This window comes from Chanodichthys erythropterus, chromosome 16 (assembly GCF_024489055.1).
Source record: "Chanodichthys erythropterus isolate Z2021 chromosome 16, ASM2448905v1, whole genome shotgun sequence".
Lineage (NCBI taxonomy): Eukaryota > Metazoa > Chordata > Actinopteri > Cypriniformes > Xenocyprididae > Chanodichthys > Chanodichthys erythropterus.
This window is the reverse complement of record NC_090236.1, coordinates 21,061,008-21,075,429: the sequence shown is the minus strand read 5'-3', so window position 1 is coordinate 21,075,429 and position 14,422 is coordinate 21,061,008. Positions and strand designations below refer to the sequence as shown.

General features: G+C 37.1%; 1 protein-coding gene across 2 annotated transcripts in view; it reads left to right on the top strand.

The window, feature by feature from the left end:
- kmt2cb (lysine (K)-specific methyltransferase 2Cb) overlaps positions 1-14,422 on the top strand; it is a 124,769-nt gene that overhangs the window by 21,077 nt on the left and 89,270 nt on the right. For both annotated transcript variants that reach the window (XM_067363962.1, XM_067363961.1), the window contains exons 3-4: positions 2,508-2,596; positions 10,435-10,588. In XM_067363962.1, the coding sequence (XP_067220063.1) occupies positions 2,508-2,596; positions 10,435-10,588 (243 nt within the window). The remainder of the gene's footprint in view (positions 1-2,507; positions 2,597-10,434; positions 10,589-14,422) is intronic.

Sequence of the window (14,422 nt, the reverse complement as noted above, 5' to 3'; positions counted from 1 at the left end):
AGTACAACTTACCAAAATCTGTCATGTCACATGCAATCGATTAATCAGCGTTTCAACCGCAGAAAGGCGTCAATAAAACAGCTTGTAAAAATGTCACATTTAGCCTACCTCAGAAAAGCCTTACAATGTCCAATAACTCATCATTTAGCTACAAAAATGAACTTTGAGAGGAGCATTTTGCTAAATATATGCTCTATAGGCTATTACATATTCATTGTATTTGTACTTAACATGTGCTTCTATATTGAATACATAAATCTGTTTTATGACAGTCACCATTTAAATGTTTAGGCCTACATAAAAAGAGTAGAAAAATAATTGTCACTTTTATTATAACGTTATAATAAAAACTTCCTTATGTGTAAGTTAGCCTATATGTAAGTAACTTACGATCAATTTAACCTAATATTATAATGACGTACCAGCTGTGGTTCCCTGTATTGTTTACAGCATTAGTTGAGAGATTTTTTTCTTTGAGGAAATTTGCCATGTACTGTACCTGATAGGCCCAAATTAATCAATACTGAATCAAAGGTAATCAAATCAAAATCAAATCGCAAGCTTCTGAATCAAAATCGCATTCGATTGTGAAATTTGTCAATGCTCAGCCCCGGTGCCAAAATGTTTTATTTTTTATTTTTTACTTGAAGCAAATGTTGTTTTTTCCATTTATTTTCTTTTCAGAGTGCACCAGAATGCTTCCTTTACATGTTAAAATCACAAAAATCTTCTCCTGGGGGAGGATGCCCCCAGACCCCCTACTACTATCAACTATCTATCTAACATGTCACCTTTTTCACCTCTCTTCACTTTGCAAATATGTTTATAGAGTTACGAATTTCTAAAATATTACGGAAACTGCTTGTGCTACTCATACTCGTAGGCTACTCTATAAAAATACTTTGATACATATAATATATGAAACCTATAATGTTTCATATATTATATGTATATATGATATATGATACATATAATGTCGAGAACAGAGCAGATGTATAAATCACAGAAGGATCTCTATAAAGGAAATGTATCGAATTAATAGACAAATTAAATATTCATGCCTATGTAGCGAGTGGTATGGCCGGAAAGGGAAACAAACTAAGTCATGCCAACTTGTTAAACGGAATATATTAGTACTTGTAGATTTTATCCCCAACAAAAGTTACACAGGTACGTGGTTTTTAAGAAGAGAAGGGCCTAGACATGAATACTAAATACAAAACTTTATTTCAACAATCAAACACTAATTTAAAAATCACTAAAAGACTGTAGGACCCGGACTACAAACATGAAGCAGTGACATTTCCTCTCTCAAGATCCATTAATCAGTTCATGTGAGTACAGTGGTTCAATATTAATATTATAAAGCGGCGAGAATATTTTTGGTGCGCCAAAAAACATAGAAAGGGAGACCGAGGCTCACCAATGGCAGAAATCGTTTGGAAGGAGGTCTGGAAATTTGAGTATGGAAAAGTATGGAATTTTTAAATGGAAAATGTGTAGGAACCCTGATATATATATATATATATATATATATATATATATATATATATATATATATATATATATATATATATATATATATATATATATATATAATATATAATTGATAATTGTTTGGGCTTTTTAATTAGAGGAAAAAGGCTAATTAATGTCAAATTACTCATCACACTAACCGCATTTGCACAGTGCAGTAATCAAAACCTGATATGACTGGACACTGCTTGTGCGAATGAGTCACCAAGAAGATGAAACCCAGTTCAGTGTGTAATCTAGGTTTGAGTGGTGACACCAGAGCAGGGTTGTGTATCCACCCTCAGGGCTTCTGAGTAAATGAGGAAATGTCATCTTCATGATGCTCCTCCATTGAGCGGAAGCTTTAATGAGAGGTCTTGCACCCGTTACTTCCCCTTCAGTGCATGTAAACAAATGTGCCCACATACAAACACACAGTTTTCACATGGCTATCCCACCCTTGCCCAGGGCTACAAACAAACACTCGGTTGAGAACCAGAGTCAACTGGTTCTGTATTTAACTAATATAATGCATTAGTGTCTGTCCACTTTTTCAGCTGTGTTGGTTCAGGCAGTGTTTTTTTTCCCCATATGGATTAAAAAAAACTTATTTAAACAGCATTGATCCAAGCCAATAAAAAAGGCAAAAAAGTATTTGAAAATCGGACAAAAAGTTATTAGGCTTGAGTGAGGGAAAGAACTACAATACCACAAAGAATTGTGAATGACATAAATTAAAAATGAAAAAATAAATATGAAACTATTACAGTGTAAGTAATTTGAAATAATGCAAACAGATTGCTTCAACAAAAGCATATACCATCAAATAAGAACCTCAGTAGGTCTCTTTGAGATTTGTAAATTGTCATTGAAACTCAATTTCCTTATGGAGATAATGAATCAGTTTTTACTTCCGGAACGAACGTTGCGCTCTATTCATGATCAAAGAGTCTTCCCTGAATCAAGCGTTGTAATAATTATCTCTTTCTCAGGAATCGGGGGCGAGGAAAAGCTCTGGTGGAGGATGAAGACAGCACAGATGGAATGGAAACAGCAGAAACAGGAAGCACACAGGAGACAGGTAACTGCAGCCCTCTTTTCCTTTTCTTACTTTCACCCTTTTCTTCTTGTTTCCTCTCCCACTCTTTCCTCTCTTTTCTTCACTCCTCCCCCACATATACCCTCTTTAAAGTTCTTTTCCCACTGCTCTGGGTTTCCTGTGTCAGTCTTTTCTTTCAGCCGTCACATCCCCCTTCCTCAAGAGTCAGAGAGCGAGTCTGCCTCTCCTCTGAGGCAGTTCCAATGATAAACAAAATCACAATGTGGAGCCCTGAATTGATTTTCTTTCCCAGCTGTGCAGTCAATCTAACTCAAACCTTGGCCGGCCGAGGAGGAGCTTTCAAGAGGCTCGGCCGTCCACACTCCTTGAGCAGGATTGATGAGATTTTTGCCCGTCTCCACATGGCTCCGCTCTCTAGCTCTAATTGAAAGGATTTGACTCCAGCCACAGCCTTTCTGCTCTGGAGTCGCCCCACCACCTCTCAAAGCATGTGATTGAGGTTCGCAGCAGCCAGTGGAAGCTAATGCCCACTGAAAGCCTTTTAAAATCTCATCTTGTGCATTTTCCCCTCATTTTCTCGGCCCTTTTGCCTGCTTCTGGCTGGCGGCCTTCTGTTGAAGATATGATGTGCATTCAGGTTCACAAGCAGCTTAAAGACTTGTTTTTTTTGGTTGAGATTGTGTTTGTATCATTTAACTTTAGAGGCGTTTTTAAATTAGTGGTGCTTTCTGAATGCGAATAAGGCATCAATATCATTGTTTTTCATTCTTACTCACTCCTTACTCTAAGATTGTCATGTAAACTAGTCCTGCAATATTTTTTTTCTGTGGACATGAATGATACCTCGAATTGTTTTCAATCCTGGTTTTCAATCCTGGTCCTGGGGACCTACCGCTATGCAGGTTTTGTATGACTTTCTTATCTGACTTTCTCAGTTCAGTTCATGGAGCTCTCACCTAATGAGCTGATGATCAGGTTTGGTAAATTAGGGAGACATACGACATGTGCAGAGGGGTGGGTCCCCAGGACCAGGATTGAAAACCACTGGTTTTGGAGAAGTGTGCTATTATTTGTCATCTTAAAACCACTCAGAACACCCTTGCAACTGTAATGCTCTAAAAACTAATTGGCAACCACATAGCAACGCCTAGACAACCAGTGTTGGGGAAGATAAACTGCAGCTTGCTAAGCTACAAGCTAACTTGTAGTTAAAAGTAGATGGCTATATTAAATCGGGCAATGTTTAAAAAAAATAGCCCTATTTGGATGGTTCGTATGGTATTTTCAGCATTTACAGGGGTTATTCATTGAATTTTTTTGCTGTCCGAATACAAAATGTTGGTGTTTTTCTCCCACAAGCCACTTAAAAATCCAAGGCTGATTTTCTACCATTTTTTTTTGTTTTGGACAAACACCAAGGTTTTGTGGTAATTTAATTGCTGTCCAAATCCACATCTCTGTGTTTACAAGAAGGGATCAATTCAAAATTCATGGTTTAAATCCTTTTTCACCACTGTTGAGCACAGTACAGTAACTCTTTCACTTCATGGTAAAAATCTACATTTTTATTAGGTTACTGAAATGCTGGAAAGTATTTACAAGAACAATATTTCATCACTGCTCCACCTCAGCGAGTTGGAGCTCTTAAGAAAAAAAAGAAAAAAAAAGAAGAAAAGCATGTAAACATTTGAAATGGGTCATTATTATAGCAACAGGTATGCAATACAATTTAAAATATGTATTATGTATAATTATATACATTAAGAATATACATAAAGCAGCTTTATGTTTGCCTTATTTAAATAAGAGGTTGTATTAATCTATTTCTGCTAATTTCCAAATTTTAAAAATTATATTCATTTTGAGAGATAAAATGCAAGACAGAAAACTATAGCGTGTCTGTTTTGCTATTTTTAAATATATTTAAATAATCAAATAAGAAATGGGATATTATTTTCCTATTATTAAATTAAATATGAATTTATTCATTTTATTCCAAGCATATGACATTTTATTTACAGCTGACAACCATGTGACTGACCATGTGGGCAGTGACTGAACTTGCTTCTCCGCCATAAATAAATCGCCATCCAAATGCATGAATTTTATCACTGAGGTGCAATGCAAATTTATTTTTTACGTTTTACAGATGTCCACATGAAAAACAATTAAAATTAAATTGCAATTATTAACTGCAGTAAAATGAATAATTTATATAACTAACCATTAATTTATAAAGTACCAAATTTACAGTACCGTTCAAAGGTTTGGGGTAGTTCGGTAAGATTTTTAAATATCTCTTACAAGAGAAACATTTCTTATTATTATCAATGTTGAAAACAGTTGTGCCGCTCAATATTTTTGTGAAAATATTGAATATGATGAATAGAAAAAATCACTAAAGCTACAATGTAAAAAACAAAACAAAAAAAAAAACAGGAAAAGACTTGTGTGTGCTCTTTTTACTCATCTAAAACTTAACGTAATAACACTGTAAGGATCAAATCTGTTTTTCTTTTGTTTTTTTTTTGCTGTATAGGCAACAATTCCCAATGTGAACATGGTGAAAATTCATAGTGGAAGTCGAAGAAACTGCCAGAGTAGTTTCTTCATTCATTCTGTGAAGCCTACATGGAGCTATAATAAGCAGGTGAATTGTCTTGACACTGAAGGAGAGCTAAGGCTGCCTTTGAATGTCAAGTCACTTTCACCTTGGAGGTTGGAACACTCCCTCACAGTCAATAATATGAGCTAGCATCATTAAAGGTGCTGTCAGTAACTGCTTAGCCTCCTGAACCTCAGAAATAACCTTTGTGTCAAGGTCACCACTGAAGTAAATGGCACCATAATTATGAAAGACCCTTCAAGTACCCAGAACTACTAAAGGTTTTTTTTTTAAATGCTGCTTCTGTCAGCCTTTTAATTTTTTTCCTTAAGTCCACTACATTTTTACATTTTCTAAAGAAAATGTGAGTGATGTTTGCCTGTGCAAAACTCCCTGACTCAGTGCTAGAATGTTGCAGAGGTTGCCAGGGTGTTGCAGTTTTATTTGCTAAGGTGTTTTTTAGCCTGTTGTTATTTAGTTTCTGGGGTGTTCTGAGTGTTTCATAGCATGCACTTACCATTCCTAAGGTGTTCTATGTGTAGGGGAGGAGTATGTGTAGCTTATTACAGTTCAGAATGCTAATGCAGCATTTGTTAGCATGTTGCTATTTAGTTGCTAAGATGTTCAGAGTGTTTTTAGCATGTTCCTACTATTACTAGCGTGATCCTAGTATGTGTAGCATATTGCTATTGAGATGCTAAGGTGTTCTTACTGTTGTTTAACACATTGCAGTTATGTTGTTTGTAGTCTATTGCTATACCAATGTAAGGTAGTGTTTTTAACATGTTGCTATTCAGTTGCTAAGGTGTTCTGAGTTGTAGCATGTTGCTATTCAGTTTATAGGGTGTTCTGAGTGTTTTAGCACATTCTCACTGTTTTCTGGAGTGTTTTAGCATTGCTGTTCAGTTTGTAAGGTATGTTTCCACTGTGTCTAGGGTGTTCTGAGTGTTTTGAAGCATAGATTGATTCAGATGTTGAGGTAGTTTTTTGTTTTGTTTTTTGTTTTGTTTTAGCATGTAGCAGTTTAGCTGCTAAAGTGTTCTAGCATGTTGCCATTAGGGCTGGGCGATATATCGCATGCGATTGTCACGCGCATTTCGTCAGTAAAGCCGGTTTCCTGACTACCGCTAAATCACCATCACCTGCTTTCAAATGGAGCAGCATTTAATAGACAGAACCGTAGTTCACTGATAAGCCACGCAATATCGCGTTCATATCGCAGATGAATCGCCTTCGATAATGAACGTGATATTGCGTTACATTTGAAAGCAGGTGATGGCGATTTAGCGGTAATCAGGGAACCGGCTTTACTGACGAAATGCGCGTGACAATCGCATGCGATATATCGCCCAGCCCCAGTTGCTATTCAGTATCTGGGGATTGTTCACCCATTTTATCATTTGCCACATGGTGATTGATTGCACTGAAAAGTAATAGCACACCTCTCCACTAGTGTTGCTTTCGTCAATGAAAATTATGACTAAATATCGTCAACGAACCTTTAGCACGTGACGAAAACGAGACGAGACGCAACGTTAATGCTGGTCATGTGACGATGACTACAATTAAATGTAAAATGCGATATTGTTGACGAATAAAAACGAGACTAAATATGGTTTACAAAATAAAAACTATGTTAAAATGTCTCTTAATTTTCATTAACCAAAACTGGTTAATGAAATGTTATAAACATTATTTTGTCTCGTTTAGTCGTGTTATTATTATTATTTTGCAATATTTCTGTTTCCTGTGTCTCACTTCAGGGGCTGCGTCAGGTCACTTCCTTTGACATAGAGAAAGGGACCAATATGTAGGTAAATATGTAGATTTCACGTGCTCATAACTTAATGAAAAATGCACAGATCATAGAAAATGCACATCATTATATAAAGCAGATTCTTGCGATTAAAATGAATCCAAAATCAATATAATATATTGCGTTGATCACAAGTGCTGAGAAGTGCCTCCAAACCGGAGTTTACCGCCCGTGGGCGCCATCTAGCTGCGAAAAAATGAATAACACTTTATCACCACAAAATTTGAAAAAGATGCAGCTCACATGTGGGAGAGCATCACAAAAAAAGAATTTCTCTGATTGTATTGCCTTTCTGAGTTATTCCATGTCAAAAAATGAAAAATTATAAAATTTGTCTAAAACTAGACGAAAATAGTCATGGATGATTCTGACTAAAATAAGACTAAAATGCTCAGACTTTTAGTTGACTGCACTTGACTAGACTAAAAAGAGTATGAACGTGACTAAAACTAATAAAAACTAAAATGACAGCTTGACACAAAGACTAGACTAAAACTAAAATTAAAGCAGGCCGCCAGAAACAACAATTTGACCCGCACAACAACCCGCACAATTTGAGAAATCAATTCATGTCTCAGGTACAAACATTATGGAATGAGTTGCTAAAGTTTTAACAAAGCCTTAACCATAAATATGCCCAACCGAATTATGAGCTATATCAATGCTAACGTTGCATTAACAAGCACCAGGCAGTAACTAGTTTTCTTTGCAAATCATGTCTGTTGTAGTTTCGTTGAAGCTCTGTAAGATTAGACTGCAGTGGATGAAATGAGTATCCAACAGGAGGTGGTTGACTGCAGCTGTGGTTTGAATGTGGTCTATTTTAGACCACAACTAGATCTCAGCTCACTCTGCGCTCTTAGTCACAGGTGACTCACACATCTAATTGTTCACATTGTGTACATTCTGAGACAACAGTTTTCACAATTTCTCTTTTATTAACACATGGCACATGTGCTCTGCATATTTCCCATAAATCAAAATGGATAAAGGTACCTCCTGTTTGTTTTTCGAACAGGGAAACCAAAGACCCTGGGTCTTTCTACTCTTTTGCTTAGCAGGCTGCTGTTGACATTATACAAATTCAGCCATTGTTCACACGTCATTCAGGATCTTTAAAAATGAAGGATATTGGCCTGGAACTGAAAGGCTGGTTTACTGGAAACAATTAGCATGGTTCATAATAAATAAACTTTTCATGGATGAAAATTAATTTGAGGCAAAGGTACACAGTCAGAGGTCATTCAGGCTTGACACTGTGTGAGTCTCTGCAACATTCCTTTTGAACAATGCAACACGTTGACTTATTGAATTGACCAGTCGTCTTTTTGATCTATGCATTGTCTGTTTGTTTATTCCAAAACGCATTAGCAAGAGCCAGACCAACCTAAAAAATTAGTGTTTTGGTGTCATTTGAGCTAAAGAAGTATTTTAGAGATTTCTGCCTTTCCCCATTCAAATATATTTCCGTAGTATTTGTATGCCTGTAATTTATGGAAGAATAAGAGGGCAACTTAAAAATAGTAAATAAATCTATTAATTAAAAATAAAAAATAAAAAATAAGTTAATCACTTTTCAAATTCACAAATAAATAGACAGTAAAATAATATATTAAAAAAATCACTGGACATGAATAGACATAGGCTATTTAAAACTGATGAATGTTTAAAGGGTTAGTTCACCCAAAAATGAAAATTCTGTCATTTATTACTTACCCTCATGCCTTTCCACACCCCTAAGACCTTCATTAATCTTCAGAACACAAATTAAGATATTTTAGTTGAAATCCGATAGCTCCATGAGGCCTCCATAGGGAGCAATGACACTTCCTCTCTCAAGATCCATAAAGGTACTAAAAACATATTTAAATCGGTTCATGGGAGTACAGTGGTTCAATATTAATATTATAAAGTGATAATGATTATATATATAATAAATATTATAAGTGATAGTGGTAGTATAATATTTTTGGAGCGCCAAGAAAACAAAATAACAACTTATTTAGTGATGGCCGATTTCAAAACACATTTCAAACACATCAGAGCACAGATGAATCAGTGTGCACCAAAGTCATGTGATTTCAGCTGTTGGCAGTTTCACACGCGATCTGAATCATGATTCGACACACTGATTCATTTATGCTCCGATGCTGAAGATTAACGAAGGTCTTACGGGTGTGAAACCGCATGAGGGTAAGTAATAAATGACAGAATTTTCATTTTTGGGTGAACTAACAATTTAAAAGGGTAGTTTGGTGTCACAAAATACTACATTAATCTATTTTTATGTAATTGTCATAATTTTATTATTTATTACGTTTAACTACATTTTTAAACATCTAATATGCAACTCTCATAAATGCATCTTTCAAATTATTATTATTATTATTATTATTAAATTGATCTCTTTTTTTTTTTTTTGAAGTGGTTTTCTGCCCAAGAAAGTCAACAGGATGACTGCTGAATGAAATAACTTGCCTGCTAGGACCTTGAACAGAGTATCGGACCGCAATTAGCGATCCATGTACTTTGATGCTGTTTGTGTTTGAGAACTTACCGAAGTGCAAGTGAAATCATGATTGGTAACATAAATGATGTGAAGTTTGTTTTTAACAGCATTTTGTTATTTTCCCGAATGTACATATAATGAACCACATTTTATTATAAATGACAAATAAAATATCTAAATTACAAATTGTTTTTAAATTAACTTATTAACACTTTGTCGGCACCGATAGCCTAGTGGTTAGTGTGCTGACATGTGGCGCAAATGCGAGCGACAACGACCCGAGTTCGATTCCTGTCTCGAGGTCCTTTACCGATCCTGCCCCCCTCTCTCCACCCAATGCTTTCCTGTCTGCTCTCTACTGTCCTCTCTGAATAAAGGCAAATTATGATACTTTTGATGAAATCCGAGGGTATCTGTGTATCTGCGGGCTCAGTATTGGCCAGCTTCTGCATCAGCATCACACGCATGCATATATAATATAATATATAATACTGAGCCGCCGTTCAGACATAAAAACTGAAGCTCTGCAACGAAAATATCATAGAAGTATGACAGGGGACAGACAAATTTATTGAATAAAGTCGTTATTGTTGGTTTTTTTTTTTTTGCACAAAAAGTATTCTTGTCACTTCATAATATTAAGGTTGAACCTTTAGTACCTTTCTGGTCCGCAAAAGGTACAATGTTGTTGCTGCATATGTATGGATCAGATTTACTCTCGGATTTCAAAAATATCTTAATTTGTGTTCCGAAGACTAATGAAGGTCTTACTGGTTTGGGACGACATGAGGGTGAGTACTTAATGACAGAAATTTCATTTTTGGCTGAACTAACCCTTTAAGGGTTAATTAGCAGTTTTAGCCAAAATATCTGTATTGGTGCAGCTCTAATTAATATGGATGCATCTCTCCCTCTGTGTCTCTCGTTAGTCACCAAAGGGCAGCAGGAGGAGACGGAGGACGCCTCTGCCATGGCAGTTTCAGCAGAGAGGGAGGAAGAGGAGCAGCCATCATCCCCTCTTCCTGCGAGCCCTGAGACGGGGGCGGCACAAACATCATCAGCCTCTGGAGAAGCTAAAAGCAGGTCAGAGCAGCATCCTCTCGCCTGGCTGAGTCACCGCTGGCGTGGGAAGCATGCGCTTGTGGACGTGTGTGTGTGTGTGTGTGTCAGTGTGAAAGTTTGTGAATGGCTTCGTGTTTTAAGCCTTTTTGACTGTGTCTCGCCTTTCCACAAAGATCTCAAAATGGAAGGTCAAATGATAAATGCCCGTTAGCACATGTGTGCTGAAGTATGTGTGCATGTATTGCTGTTGGCTACAGTTCTGTCTTAACATGGGGGATGGGCACATGATCAGCTTAATAAAAGTGCATTCTGGGTAAAGAAGACTGCAGTGCAGGAACCCAGGAGTAAGTGCTGCTGTGGCACAGTTCACTGTGTTTCCAGGAGCACAAAGATCAGAAAGGTGCTACATTAGGCCAACTGCAGCATTCATGCAGATTTTCTGATTACATTCCCAAAATGTGCAGTGTGCTGACAGTACTGTATCCCACAATGCAATGTACTCAATTTGACTTCTGATTTCTAGAGTGAATTATGTTAATTTAAGAGCGTTGCATTATGGAATATCATATCCGCTGTTGAATACATCACATTTTGGCAATTGTGGTAGGCCATCCATCTATTCTTTGCATATTGTGCACAGTATACATGCTACACTGCAGAATAAGTGTAATATGGTAGTATGCTTTTTCAAAAATATTTTGTTCTGCACCAACTTTTTCTTGGAGTTCCGTCTCTGGGTTTGTTGGTATGTATGTGCCGTGTCTGTTTGTTTATGCTCTCAGCTAAATGTGCCTCAATGTTGATGTTACACTACAAATTTAAGGTTCCCCTGCCACACATGCACAAACACACATAAACACACAAACCCCTGTCCAAACAGTGAACTCACCATGGCCGCAAGTCTCCCAGGCTTCAGTCCATGAAAGGTTGCTAACAGACTGAAAGATGGCTTTTTAGGACAGACTGTTCTGCCCATGAGGGCTGGTGATGTAGGGACCAATTTTATATCTGTGGGCTGATCGGTATTTTCTGTTTTCCTCTGCTGTGATGTCAACACAACAAGCCTCATTCACAATATTACATAATTTTGAGGTAGCCACATTGCAACACAATATAATGTTTTGTGCATCAGTCTGTAGCAATTTTGTTTTTCACATTGTGGCAGTTTTATGTTGTTGTTTTTTCAAGATGATATAATTTTCATTTGAAGGTTGTAAAGTAGGAGTTACTCATATTGCTAGATGTGTTTTCATTGTTGAATCTGTTGTGTCTAAATGTTATGTAGCTATATTTTGAGCGAAGCTGTCTCCACACTTTTATTCCAGTAAGGATGTAGTGGAGTTCTAGTTTAATTGTTGAAAATTTCCCCATTTTCAGTGAGCATGAACACAGCATGTATGAATTCTAACACTCCCACATACTTCTTAGTAGTATAAACTTTGGTTTTCCTAATGTGTTTTTAGAAAGTCAAAGATTATTCAATTTATCTTTATGCATATTTTGTTAAAAAATAGATTTTTTTTTATTTAATTGTGATTAATTGCAACCTTTTGTGCGATTATTCGCACACTCATCGTGAAATTAAGCATACACCATTTATCTTGTTTAACATGTTCATTTTTTCATCATTTGCTATATCCAGCGAAGTAAACCATCTGATTCTAACAAAACTGTGTTTTCTGTAAGATTTTTTCAAGGTAAATTTAGATATCTTTCCAAAAAAGCATACATGGAGACTCCAAAAGGACAACAAATAACCAAATGATATAAGGAGTTCATATAATTCATAAATTTATACACACCAAAGCACCCATGAAAAAAAGAAAACATTACAGAAAAACCTTTTCAGAATACAGTGTATAGTATGTGTACAGTGCAACATTTTAGACACGTCAAGTTGCAATACCGAACAGGACCACATGGAGATGCAAAAAAAAAAAAAACAACTAAACCAATGTACCACTTTGACAATGTGCTATCAGTGCATCAAGAGCACATATACATGGTTTGTTTGTACACCGATAAAACAGACTCACGTGTGCTTGCTGTATGACTCCTGTACTTACTTCACCTTTCCTTTTTGGGGTATAGCCTTCAACCAGGGCTCGTCAGGCATCTCTATTTTGGGCTTTCCTCTCAGTCTTACTCCAGGTGTAACCCATCTTTTTGCAGTCCACCTCAAGGTCTTGGCGCCAGGTGTTTTTTGGCCTTCCTCTTTTCCTTTTTCCTTGTATTCCAGGTAAGGGCTTGCCTTGTGATGTCTGATGTTGTTTTCCAGAGGGTGTGACCTATCCAGTGCTAGCGACTCTTTGTGATTTCATCCTGGACTGGGAGCTGTAATATTTTGTGCCACATAGTCCTTGTTACTGATTGTGATTGGCCAGCGGATTTGGAGGATTTTTCTTAGACAGGTGTTGAAGGTCTGGACTTTGTTGATAATAGGGATGCACCGATACCGATTCCAGTATCTGTATTGGGCCCGATACCAAGCTCATGTACTTGTACTCGTACTCTTAAAAAATATACCCCCGATACCAAGGACTGATACCTCACGTGGTCCTTAAAAAATGGTATTTTCGCATTCGTCCTCCAAGTCTCAGATCCATACAGAAGGACTCACTTGACATTGATGTTGAAAAGTTTGATTTTAGTTTCCAGTGTCATGTCCTTGGAGTTCCAGATTTTCTTAAGCTGGATGAAAGCACCTCTTGCTTTGCCTATTCAGGCTTTGATGTCAGCATCCATACCACCCTGCTTGTCAATGACTCTGCCCAAGTAGGTGAAGTTCTCCATCTCTTCCAAAGGTTCATCTGCAACAATGACTGGAATTTTGTTTGTTGTGGTTGCCTTCAAGTACTTTGCTTTTTCCTCTGTGGATTTTTAGTCCAAGTTGAGCTGAAGTGGCAGCTACACTGTCTTCTCTTGCATCTGCTGTTGTGTAAGGGAAAGTAAGGCTAGATCATCTGCAAAGTCTAGGTCATCAAACTGTCTCCAAGGTGTCCACTCCATGTCTTCGTCCCACTATGTATGTCTTCATGACCCAGTCTATGACCAGCAGGAACAGAAATAGAGACAGCAGGCAACCTTGTCACACACTTCAAAAGCATTGGTGAGTTGTCCTCCATGGACTATCTTGTAGGTCATTCCCTCATAAGAGCTCCTAATGATCATTAGGAGTTTATCCAAATGAGCCTTTTTAAAAGGCTTTCTCTGTTCTTGCTGTCAAATGCCTTCTCATAGTCAATGAAATTAATATAGAGAGGAGAGCTCCATTCCATGGACTGTTCAATGATGATGCACTGTGTTGCAATTTGGTCTGTGCAAGATCTGTCATTGTGGAAGCCGTCTTGCTGGTCTCACAGTTGAGTGTTAACTTGTTCCTTCAGTCTATTCAAGATGACTCTGTTGAATACTTTTCCAAGAGTAATGTTATTCCTCTATAACTTGCAGAGTTGCTCAAGTCACCTTTCTTGGGGATCTTTATGAGATATTCCTCCTTCCAGTTATATAGTAACATTTCTTCTTCCCAGATCTGTCCAAACAAAGGGTAAAAATGGCTGACTATTGTTTCCATATCTGCCTTTAGTGCTTCTGCTGAGATGTTGTCTGGTCCTACTGCCTTACCATTTTTTAATTGTTAAATAGCTTGCCGTATTTCTTCTTTAGTTGGTTTACAACAATCAATTTGCAAGTCTTTGTCAGCTGGCTGTATCTCTGGTGGTGAATGGGGCACAGGCTAGTTTAGTTGTCCACCAATTTCTCTTGTTGGCCTCCTTTCTTTATCTTTGACAGCTCTTTCTGGCTTGTTGTATTTTCCTGCGAGTTTTCTTGTGATGTCATACAATTCCTTTAAAT